The 12790-nt window shown below is 38.6% G+C and overlaps 1 protein-coding gene across 2 annotated transcripts in view; it reads right to left on the reverse strand.

Moving 5' to 3' along the window:
- The window catches only part of SLC25A16 (solute carrier family 25 member 16), a 50821-nt gene that overhangs the window by 37235 nt on the left and 796 nt on the right, over positions 1–12790 (reverse strand). For both annotated transcript variants that reach the window (XM_026003620.2, XM_026003628.2), the window contains exons 2-4: positions 8461–8553; positions 1208–1341; positions 228–291 (exon numbers count right to left, since the gene is read on the reverse strand). In XM_026003620.2, the coding sequence (XP_025859405.1) occupies positions 228–291; positions 1208–1341; positions 8461–8553 (291 nt within the window). The remainder of the gene's footprint in view (positions 1–227; positions 292–1207; positions 1342–8460; positions 8554–12790) is intronic.

Here is a 12790-nt window from a genome sequence, read left to right on the forward strand (position 1 = left end):
AAAAGGGAATGTATGTTGTTCACAGAGTTATACATTTAGACTATTCCTTACCTTTTCCTACTGTAAAATACTTTGAGGTGGGATATTAATGATTTCTTACATGTCTAAGTATAGGAAGATGACAAAGGTGTGCTACTTAATCAATGTCACAAATATTACTTAAAGCAAATTGTGTATTTTAGTAGAAAATTAATTTGTCAGAAATAAAATACACCCATTCCTCTTACCTGCCATGGATCCAGCCATTAATCTGTGCACATGACCAGAAACGCCCAGCTTTGTGGTAATTAACTAGAAACCAAAAACATCATATTAAATGGGATATTTTGGAGTACTTCTCATTTCACTGTTTCATAATGAAGGCATTTCAAGAAAGTTACAGGACTAGTGAAAAGAAAATCAGTATTAAACATAAGTGAAACAAGTGCAATGGTATAAAAGTGAACAGTGTTCTAGCACATGATGAACAGTTCAGGTATTTCCTCTGTAGCCTCTGCTCTAGTTCTGCACTTTTACAATCTTAATTTAGGATTGCCAAATATACTATGTTGCATGTTGATGACCACAAATACTTAAAGAGTGAATGGTATAGTACAAATAAAATGCTACTACGGACAATGAATTCTTGATATACTGATGGCATCAATTCTGACTGATGAGCTGAGAACGTTCTATTGTTTTCTTTTTAAGATACTTGTAAAATTTAACATATTTAACCTTTTTCTAAGTTATTTGAGAGCATAAACTTTCAGTCCAACAAAGAGAAAATCAATTAATGAGTAGGATAGGAAAAGTTGTTAAGTGATAGCATTACTCAAAAATGGACTTTCACCATATGATTTCACTATCTTATTTAGTAAGAAAATCCAAAGCCACAATGTTCCTTTCCTATAACTGAGAAACAAAAAGCACATTAAAAAGCTATTAATATTTTATGAATTTACTATTATCTACTTGAGGTATATTTTGGCTCTTCTTCATAAGTGTGTACATAAACAATTTGCTCAAAAATGACTAACAAGTCTAAAATAGATACCTCCAAAACCAAGTTATATTTAAAAATTTAAATTATCACAAGTCTTTTTCCTTCAAAAAGGTATTACTTTACCCATTCATCCAAAGTAATTTTAAAGGCGAAAGCAAATGCCTTGTCAACTAAGTATGATATTCAGGACACAAAAAGGAAACAAGATAAAAGTTCAAGTACCGTTTTATAATGCTCAAATGCCATAAACTGGATTGCACCATAGGGAAAGATTCGAATCATCATTGCACCATTCCCTTTATATAATCCAAGGTATCCCTCCTTTTGGGGAACAGCACGCAATGCAGAAAATACTCCTATTTTTGGAAAAGTGTTTAGAAGAAAAATACTATTAAAACAGAGGAAACTATCTAAATTCAAATTTTCAAAACAATCACTTAAAAGATGATGACGCTATCATTCATGATATAATTTTGTCTGAGAAATTACATGAATAGTAATTTATGATTAGCATTTAAACCTACCTAAAATACAGAAGTCCAAATTATACAAACATCTCATATAAAAATATAAAACATATAACAAAAACAAAAAAATCAGCCATATAGTATAGCAAAATAGATTTATAATTATTACAAATTATATTAACTTACAGTAATCAAAAAAATGTTAACAAATATATTCAAGGACCAGACACTGCAGATTGACTCTGGAAGGATAAAGGAAGGTTTCTCAGACTGACCTAGATACATAAGGGAATTGCTAAATAAACAAATTTAAAAACTATTACAATTTTTTTTAAGATTTTATTTATTTAGGGCAGCCTGGCTCAGCGGTTTAGCACCACCTTTAGCCCAGGGTGAGATCCTAGAGACCATGATCGAGGCTCCCTGCGTGGTCTGCTTCTCCCTCTGTCTGTGCCTCTGCCTCTCTCTCTCTCATGACTAAATAAATAAAATCTTAAAAAAAAAAAAAAAGATTTTATTTATTTGCTTGAAAGAGAGGAGAGGAAGAAAGGAGAAAGACAAGCAGAATCCATGCTGAACACAAATTCGGATGGGGGCTGGATCCCAGGACCCCAAGATAACGACCTGAGCCAGAGGCTTAATTGACCTAGCCACCTAGCCAGCCCCTATTATAACTATTTAAATTTGGGGGAAGGGTGCCTGGGTGCATCAGTGGTTGAGTATCTGCCTTGAGTACTGCCCAGGGTGTGATCCTGGGGTCCCAGGATCGAGTCCCGTATCAGGTTCCCTGTACGGAGCCTGCTTCTCTCTTTGCCTGTCTCTGCCTCTCTCATCAATAAATAATTTTCTTTAAATGGCTTAAGCAAATAAAGGGAACTTAAAATAAATAACTAAAGCAAGCACTTGTATAACTTCCACCCTTTAAAAGAAAAAGTAACCCTCAATCTTAAAAAAAAAAAAAAAAAAAAAGAGGAGTTCCTAAGTGGCTCAATTGTTGAGCCCAACTCTTGATTTCGGCCCAGATCATGATCTCAGGATCCTGGGATCAAGCCCCTGCTAGGGCTCCATGCTCCATGGAGAGTCAGCTTCCTGCTCTCCCTCTGTCTCTGCCCCTCCCCTCTGTTCATGCTCTCTCTCAAATAAATAAAATCTTTAGAGGGATCCCTGGGTGGCGCAGCGGTTTGGCGCCTGCCTTTGGCCCAGGGCGCGATCCTGGAGACCCGGGATCGAATCCCACGTCGGGCTCCCGGTGCATGGAGCCTGCTTCTCCCTCTGCCTGTGTCTCTGCCTCTCTCTATCTCTCTGTGACTATCATAAATAAATAAAAATTTTAAAAAAAAAATAATAATAATAAAATCTTTAGAAAAAGAGAAAGAATAATTCTATTTCATATATATATATATATATATCTATGGATTGCACCATAGGGAAAGATTCGAATCATCATTGCACCATATATGTGTCTATGTAAAAATTCTCCTAGAACACATGAATAATGAAATTAAATATACTTCCCCACCACCAAAAAAATTCTCTTGCAGGAGAGGGGACAAAGGTTAGACCCTGTTTATTTGATTCAAATGTATTTGTAACAATTTAATTTAAGAATAATCAAATTTAAAATAACAGTTACCTAGTTGGGACAGGAAGGCTGAAGATGAGAGAGTAGAAGTTTCAACTGTACCAGTAATGTTTATTTCTGAATCTCTGTGTGGGTCCACATATGTTTACCATATTAGTCTTTAAAACTCTTTAATTATCACAAATATTTTGTTAAAAAGGATTTTCAGAGAAATCACTTAGTAGAAGTAAAATACATATAGTACTTTCAAAAAAGGAAATCCAGGAAAAAAAAAGTGGGGGAGGTTGCTCAGGAGGACAGAATATAAGAAAGCACAGAAACGAAGAGAAAACATTATGATGGTGAATGAAAAAGAATATATGATTACACACACACAAAATCAGAATAATAGGGATTCCTGGGTGGTGCAGCGGTTTAGCGCCTGCCCTTTGGCCCAGGGCGCGATCCTGGAGACCCGGGATCGAATCCCGCGTCAGGCTCCCGGTGCATGGAGCCTGCTTCTCCCTCTGCCTATGTCTGCCTCTCTCGCGCTCTCTCTCTCTCTCTCTCTGGGACTATCATAAATAAATAAAAATTAAAAAAAAAAGAATAATAGAAATTCCTCTATTAAAAGCCAAAGATGGGCAGCCCCAGTGGCTCAGTGGTTTAGCGCTGCCTTCAGCTCAGGGCATGATCCTGGAGACCTGGGATCGAGTCCCACGTTGGGCTCCCTGCATGGAGCCTGCTTCTCACTCTGCCTGTGTCTCTGCCTCTCTCTCTCTCTCTCATGCATGAATAAATAGAATTTTAAAATAAAATAAAAATAAATAAAAAATAAAAGCCAAAAATGGGGCACCTGGGTGGCTCAGTGGTTGAGCATCTGCCTTGGGCTTGGGTAGTGGTCCTGGGGTCCTGGGATCGAGTCCCAAATCAGGCTCCCACAAGGAGCCTGCCTCTCCTTTTGCCTGTGTCTGCCTCTGTGTGTGTATCATGAATAAATAAATAAATGAATAAATAAATAAAATCCTTTAAAAAAAAGCCAAAGATTCTCAAATTCTGTTTAAAGTCCATATCTAACCATATGCTTTTTATAAAATTCTTACCTAAAACAAAATAACAGAGAAAGAGCAATATTGAATGTTTTCAAATGGCTCTTAAATATCCACAGAGATTTACTACAGATCATTGTTTTTCTCCTTCAACTTATAGTCTGTACTATTTTGACTTTGGGAAATGAATAAATTAAGGCTTTCTTTATGGCAAAACATTGAATACTTTTTTTTTTTTTTCTCAAGTAGGTTCCACACCCAAAGTGGGGCTTGAACTCACAAGTTTGAGATCAAGGGCTGTATACCCTACCAAGCCAGCCAGGTGCCCCAACACTGGACCAATTCTTACAAATGTTAGAAATGTTTTGGAAAGAATATATATAATCTGTAGGGTACAAAGTTCCCTGTGTATCTCGTACATCAAGCTTGTGTGTGATTTAAATCCTCTATATCTTTACCTATTTTATCAAGCTAGGAATAGAAGGAAATAACATTTGGTAAAATATAAGCATGTCTGTAGATGTATGTAAACATCAGCTCTGAAAGGAAATGGAAGTACCTGGTAAAAATGCTTAATTACAAGGAGGAAATAACAAGATGTTTATTTTTATACTTTTTGAATTATGAACCTGTGACATCACACATTCAAAAAAACTTAAATAAAAACATAAAAACATGGGCAGCCTGGTAGCTCAGCGGTTTAGCGCCGCTTTCAGTCCAGGGCTTGATCTTGGAGACCCGGGATTGTTACTTTTTTTTTTTTTTTTTTTTTTTTTTATTTATGATAGTCACACAGAGAGAGAGAGAGAGAGAGAGAGGCAGAGACACAGGCAGAGGGAGAAGCAGGCTCCATGCACCGGGAGCCCGACGTGGGATTCGATCCCGGGTCTCCAGGATCCGCCCTGGGCCAAAGGCAGGCACCAAACCGCTGCGCCACCCAGGGATCCCGGAGACCCGGGATTGAGTCCCATGTCGGGCTCCCTGCATGGAGCCTGGTTCTCCCTCTGCCTGTGTCTCTGCCTCTCTCTCTCTGTCTCTCATGAATAAATAAATAAAATCTTTAAAAAAAAAAAAAAAAGTAAAAACAATAAAATTAAAAGTAAAGATTTTTAAAGAATCCCACTATGATTCACCTATTTTTACATCATACTGAACTGTAAAAAGCTGAATGGCAGTCAAAGATTTTCAATACATTGCAGGAAAAAAAATCTTTATGCTAACACTACAAAGTGGGGGAAAGAAAGATTCTAATTGTACTCCTTGTTTTCCATTTGGCTAGAATAATTTTGCTTCAATATAAAAAATAGTTTTTGATGCCTTGGAAGTATACACATTTTTAAAAAGAAGCTAAAGTAGAAGTTTTATTCAATAGCACATTTTCATCTTTTTTGGGAAAATACATGTTTAAAAAAGCAAAATTTTTTTAAAAAAAGCAAAATTTGGGGTGCCTGGGTGACTCAGTAGGGTAAGCATCTGACTCTTGATTTCAGCTCAGGTCATGATCTCAGGGTTCTGAGACTGATCCTTTTTTTTTTTTTTTTTATAATAAATTTATTGTTTATTGGTGTTCACTTTGCCAACATACAGAATAACACCCAGTGCTCATCCCCTCAAGTGCCCCCCTCAGTGCCTGTCACCCATTCACCCCCACCCCCCACCCTCCTCCCCTTCCACTACCCCTAGCTCGTTTCCCAGAGTTAGGAGTCTCTATGTTCTGTCTCCCTTTCTGATATTTCCCACACATTTCTTCTCCCTTCCCTTATATTCCCTTTCACTATTATTTATATTCCCCAAATGAATGAGAACATATAATGTTTGTGAGACTGATCCTTGAGTCAGGTTCTGAGCTCAGCTCAGAGTTAGCTTGGGGTTCTCTCCCTCTGACCCTCCCCATCCCTCCTCCCTGGCCCCAGCTCAAGCTATCTCTCTCTAAAATAAATATATAAAATATTTTAAAAATAAATAATAAAAATTAAGAAACAAAATTTTATAAATTACCTTATGCATACATATAAAAAGAGAGGCAATTAGAATAAAATGCCCAAAACATTTAAAAAGAAAATTACAAGTCATATATATAATTTTTTTGGCTTATATGTTTTAAAGATACATGAAACTCCATATACTACAGCAACAGTTCATTGTTTCACTATGGGAATTCCACTTCAAATTTTGCATGCCTTGTAAGGGTATGCTGTAACCCATGGCATGTAGTCCTGTAGAGCGTGAAATCTAATGTGAATATGTAATCTAATGACTACAAATCAGGAAACAAAACAACATAAACCAGCATGGGGAGGAGGTTAAAGGAATAAAACAATCCTGCTCAGACATTCATATGTTGGGTTGTTGTAAACACCCTGAGATATTGGGTAACATAATTCATCTCCTCTTTACCCTTAATGTGGACAATGAGAAAAAATAAATTCCTTCCTTTCCAGTTTTATATACTGTCTCAGTAAGTTCAAAGGTCTGATTCTATATATGAGCAGCACACTGTGCTCATTGTTGGACACAGAAAAGGCAGCAATTTTTTTCTTTAAAGTACAGACTTACTATTAAAAATATTGATAAGAAAATGAACTATAACTTATAAATATTCACTACATTTTTTGAGAAAAATCACATTTTAAAAACACAACTAGAAAAATAATTGGTTCTTTTCATTTATTTTTCTTTTAAGATTTTATTTATTCATGAGAGACACACAGAGAGAGGCAGAGATACAAGCAAAGGGAGAAGCAGGCTCCCTGTGGGGAGCCCAATGCGGCACTCGATTCCAGGACCTGGGACCATGACCTGAGCTGAAAGCAAATGTTCAACCACTGAGCCACCCAGGTGCCCAATTTATTTACGTAAAGTGCAGTATGAGGGATCCCTGGGTGGCGCAGCGGTTTGGTGCCTGCCTTTGGCCCAGGGCGCAATCCTGGAGACCCGGGATCAAATCCCACGTCGGGCTCCCAGTGCATGGAGCCTGCTTCTCCCTCTGCCTCTGCCTCTGCCTCTCTCTCTCTCTCTCTCTCTCTCTCTGTGTGACTATCATAAATAAAAAAAATAAATAAAGTGCAGTATGATTAAACCATTTTATAATGTCTTCATTTATCTAATACATCTGAACATTGCTCCTAGTCAATTAATATTATTTTTTTTTTAAATAAGCTCTAGGGGCACCTGAGTAGGGTGAGAGAGAAGGAGAAGTAGACTCCCTGCTGAGCAGGGGACCCAATTTGGAGCTCAATCCCAGGACTCTGGGACCATGACCTGAGCCAAAGGCAGATGCTTCACTGAGCCACCCAGGTGCCCCTGCACCAAGATTTCTAGATTTAACTAGGTGTTTAAAGGAATAGGGTGCCTGGCTGGCTCAATCAGTACAGTGTGCAACTCTTGATCTGGAGGTCATTAGTTGGAGACCCACGTTGGGTGTAAAGATTATTTTAAAAATGAAAAATAGGGGCACCTGGGTGGCTCATTGGTTAAGTGGCCAACTCTTGATTTCAAGCTCAGGTCATGATCTTAAGATCCCAGGATCAAGCTCCATGTTAGGCTCCATGCTCAGCAGGGAGTCTGCTTCAGGATTCCCCCTCTCTCCCTCTGCCTCTTCCTCCCAACCCTCTCTCTCCTCCTACAAGCTATCTCTCTAATAAATAAATAAATCTAAATAATTTTTTTAAAATATTTATTTATTTATTCATGAGAGACACAGAGAGAGGCAGAGACACAGGAGTAGCAGGCTTCTCACAGGGAGCCCAATGCAGGATTTGATTCCCGGACTGGGGATCACACCCTGAGCCAAAGGCAGACGCTCAACCACTTAGCCACTCAGGCATCCCTAAATCTTTAAATAAATAAACAAATAAATAAGGGAATAAAACTTCTCTCCATCACTAATTGGATATTTTTTTTAAAAATCAGGCCGTCGTGTTTGTGTTTAGAAAGGATGTGACTATTTTTTTTTTTTAAGATTTTATTTATTTATTTGACAGCACAAGTAGGGCAAGTGACAGAGTGGAGGGAGAAGCAAGCTCCCCACTGAGCAGGCAATCTCTCACAAGGGCTTACTCCCAAGACCCTGGAATCATGATCTGAGCCAAAGGCAGATGCTGAGTCAACCCAGGCACCCAAGAATGTGACTCTTTAATTCCAATAAACAAATAGTACTTACTTCAATGATTCCAAGATTTTGGTTTAGAGAATATCAGTATCCTAAAATTATTATATATTTAACCACTACTGCAACTGAAAAGGTTAAAGCAAGTAAGAGATAAATCTCTATAAAATTTGCCCCCAAACTTGAACTCCCTTTTGTATCCTCTTACGACTATAATTCAAAACTGGAAATAAAGCCAGCAGATGAACAGTATTTTCATTCATTTTTACCTTTAACAACCATTAACTCACCTAGATGTTTGTAATGGTGATTGTGAGCTTGCAATAAAACCTTTACTCGATCCAAAGGAGCAACTGTTGTTTTGGCACAGCATCCAGCAATACCTAAAAAATTTTTAAACAGGATGAAATTGCATACCATTTTTTCCACATGGAAGCTGTTATTTGTTCAGCCAGCACACCTTCTGATTTCTAATTTGGTCTCCACGGGTAGAACTGCCCAGTTGCAGGGATATGCAGATAGATGATTGGCCCCCATTCCCTGTAACCTAATAGAGTATGTCCGACTTAAAAATAAATTTGAAGAGCGTAAATCTTCTCCTTAATACCTGATGAACACTGGGAATCTTGCTAAATGTAGTTATGGAGACAGACACTTAAAGGTATTTACCCAACTGTTTCAAGTAACCTCCTCTTGATGACTCTTTCATTGAAATAACCAACTTTTACCCATAAAATTCAGTCATTCGTTTATATATTCAGCAATTATGTACTTGGTCCTTACCACATGCCACTGTGCAGACATATGGATGACAGTAATGTGTGTACATGGGCTTTTGTTTAGGTCAGAATACAGGGCAGCCTTATTAGCATGTCATGCTTTTAAGATGGTAATACATAAAGACTTTTTTAAAAAAAGATTTTATTTATTTATTCATGAGAGACACAGAGAGGCAGAGACAAAGAGGGAAAAGCAGGCTCCTCACAGGGAGCCCGATGCGGAACTCGATCCCTAGACCCAGGATCACACTCTGAGCCAAAGGCAGATGCTCAACCGCTGAGCCACCTAGGCATCCCTATAAAACCTCTGTGGTATAGATTGTATCCTCCCAAATTCATATGTGGAAAACTAATTCCCAGTATGATGGTATGTATGTATGTATGTGTGTATTTATCTTTATTTTTTGAGTATGATGGTATTTAGAGATGGGCTTTCAGGAATTGACTAGGTCAGCAGAGTGAAGCCCTCATGAACAAGATTAATGCCCTTAAAATGCCCAGAGAAATCCCTGGCCCCTTCCACCATGTGAAAACATAAAGAGAAGGAGCAGTCTATGAAGGAACAGGTCCTCACGAGACATCAAATTCTGCTGACACCATGATCTGGCTTTACCAGCTTCCAGAACTATAAGAAATAAATGTCTGGAGCTTGCTGGTTGATAAAAAGGAAGAAAGGAGGGCAGCCTGGGTGGCTCAGCGGTTTAGCGTCACCTTCAGCCCAGGGTGTGATCCTGCATGAAGCCTGCTTCTCCCTCTCCCTCTGCCTGTGTCGGTGCCTCTCTCTCTGTCTCTCATGAACAAATAAATAAAATTTTAAAGAAAAAAAAAGGGGGAAGGAAAGAACGAAGAAAGTTGTTTATAAACCACCCAGATTATATTTTTGTTATAGTAGCCCGAACAGACTAAAACAATTTTGTAAAGTATCTTCCGTGTTATAAACAGTTGGTAAAATAGGCTCTTATTGTTAAAAGATGGGTAAAAGTCTTGGTGTCTTTTTATGATTATATTAAGCTCTTCACCACTGCATATTTGATTCAGAAGGTACAAGAGGACTGGGTTTTGTGGGTCGCCTTTACTACTATATCCCCAGAGACCAGTACATGGCCTGGCACATAATAGGCACTCAATAAATGCTTGTTGAATGAACGAATGTACAGTCTTATTTTATAAACTTTTTAAAATGTAAGACAAAATCACTCAAAGTCCACACACATTTATTTAATAGCCTAACATGTAATAATGCTAATTAAAATCCATATTCTGAGATATCCAAAAACAAAATGCCTATTTCTATTTAAATATTAGATCCACATATAAGGGGGCACCTGGGTGGCTCAGTTGGTTAAGCGTCTGCATTCAGCTCAGGTCATGATCCTAGGATCCTGGGATCTAGTCCCACATCAGGCTCCCTGCTCAGCCCTCTGCCTGCTGCTAATCCTGCTTGCGCACTCTCTCTCAAATAAATAAAATATTTTTAAAATTAAAAAAAAAATCCACACATAAGTTTCTATATCAAGCTTCTCTTATCTGAACTAATGAAAATCATGATAGCTACCCAAAATTGATAAACTAAAAATAATTTGCATTTGAGTATATTTGGATTCAGAATATTATCTTCTCAGTCATTATGATTTAACCATATAATGAAATTATTTAGAATGTGTTCATTTCCTTTATAGTATCTTTTTTTAAGATTTGTATTTATTTGGGACACCTGAGTGGCTCAGTTGGTTGAGCATCTGCCTTTGGGTCAGGGTGTGAAATAGAGCCTGCTTCTCCCTCTGCGTCTCTAATAAATAGGTAAATAAAATCTTTTTAAAAATGTATTTATTTACTTGCAAGAGACAGCACAGAGGGATAGGGAGAAGCAGACTCCCACTGAGCAGGGAACCCAATGCAGGACTCCATCCCAGGACCCTGGAATCATGACCTGAGCCAAAGGCAGGCACTTAACTTACTGAGCCAACCAGGTGCCCCACCTTTGATAGTATTTTAACTCACTTAATCACATTACTTTATAACTCAATTAATCATTATAATAATCCATTGAGTTAGGTCACCCAGCTTTGATCTTCCTTTTGAGCAAACGAGGTTAAGATATTGGCCAAGGCCACTGCTAATCAACAATAATAGTTAAGAAATTTTGAGTGTTTACTTTGTACCAGGTACTAGGCTAAGAGATTTACCTGAGGACAGTATGCCAAGGCTTTTATGGGTACTATCTCATTTAATTGTTATAACCTTCTGAGGTAAGAAATTTTCTTTCCTGGTTTAAAGGATGCAAAAACTGAGGCACAGGGAGGCTATGTACGCCCAAAGATCTTTTTTCATATCACTGGGACCAGAAACTCCTTCAAAGTTATTCACTTTACAAAAATCTGAAGCAACACTTTACCAAGTAAGACACAAATGGCCAAAAAGAATATGAAAAGATTCAGCATTAGTCATCAGGGAACTGCAAATTAAAAACACAATTACATACCATTAAACACCTATTTAAAGGGCAACACACACACCTACACAAACACAGAGGACACAAACTCTATTAACAAGTGTTAACAAGATAATGGAGACACAAAATGGAACAGACATTTTCGAAAACAGTATGGCAGTTCCTACTTCACTGCAAACAAAAGTTGGAATCTTTACAATTGTTTGGAAAGCCCTTCATTTGACTCCCCATTACCTCTCTAACCTCCTTCCCCCATCAACACCACTTGGTTTCAACTTACATAGTTTTTCTTAAGGCCTGAAATGCTCCTCTTCAGACATCAACTTGCTAAACCTGCTAATTCAAGTCTGCTCAAGGGTTATTCTCTCCACAAGACTTATCAGAACCGTCCTATTTAACAACAAGCCCACTCGGCCTCTGCATTCCTTGCCCCAATCTCCTTTTTACTTCTCCCCATTGCCTTCAGCACCTTGTAACATACTATATAAATTACTTTCTCATTTTATTTATTTTCTCCCCTCAACTCTCCAATCAATGCAAACTCCAGGATCTGTGTTTTGTTCCCTGATACACACTATGTAGCAGGCACATAGTAGGCACTCATATTCCTTATAAATGAACGTCGTTTTTATCAGAACAAAATAATTTTTTTAAAGAAAAGAAAAAGAGGGGATCCCTGGGTGGCGCAGCAGTTTAGCGCCTGCCTTTGGCCCAGGGCGCGATCCTGGAGACTCGGGATCGAATCCCACGTCGGGCTCCCGGTGCATGGAGCCTGCTTCTCCCTCTGCCTGTGTCTCTGCCTCTCTCTCTTTCTCTCTGTGACTATCATAAATAAATAAAAATTTAAGAAAAAAAAAATAAAACCTTTTTTTTAAAAGAATTTATTTATTCATGAGAGACACAGACTAAGAGAGAGAGAGGCAGAGGCATAGGCAGAGGGAGAGGGAGAAGCAGTCTCCCTGCAGGGAGCCAGACTTGGGACTTGATCCCAGGTCTCCAGGATCACGCCCTGGGCCGAAGGCAGGCGCTAAACTGCTAAGCCACCCAGGGACCCCCCAAGATATGCTTTCTAAAAGCCCTTGTATAATGCGGAAATTTAAAAAGTTCCTGGCCTTGGGGATCCCTGGATGGCCCAGTGGTTTAGCACCGCTTTCGGCCCAGGGCGTGATCCTGGAGCCTCGGGATCGAGTCCCACGTCGGGCTCCCTGCGTGGAGCCTGCTTCTCCCTCTGCCTGTGTGTCTGCCTCTCTCTCTGTTTCTCATAATTAATTAATTAATTAAGTGCTGACAACCCAGACAATCAATTACGAGAGGGTAGGGATTGAAATAGTTCTTTATGGGAGGCAGAGGAAATTTCCGAGCGACAATTATGAACTTTGTGGCCTCACA

Source organism: Vulpes vulpes, chromosome 4 (assembly GCF_048418805.1).
Source record: "Vulpes vulpes isolate BD-2025 chromosome 4, VulVul3, whole genome shotgun sequence".
Lineage (NCBI taxonomy): Eukaryota > Metazoa > Chordata > Mammalia > Carnivora > Canidae > Vulpes > Vulpes vulpes.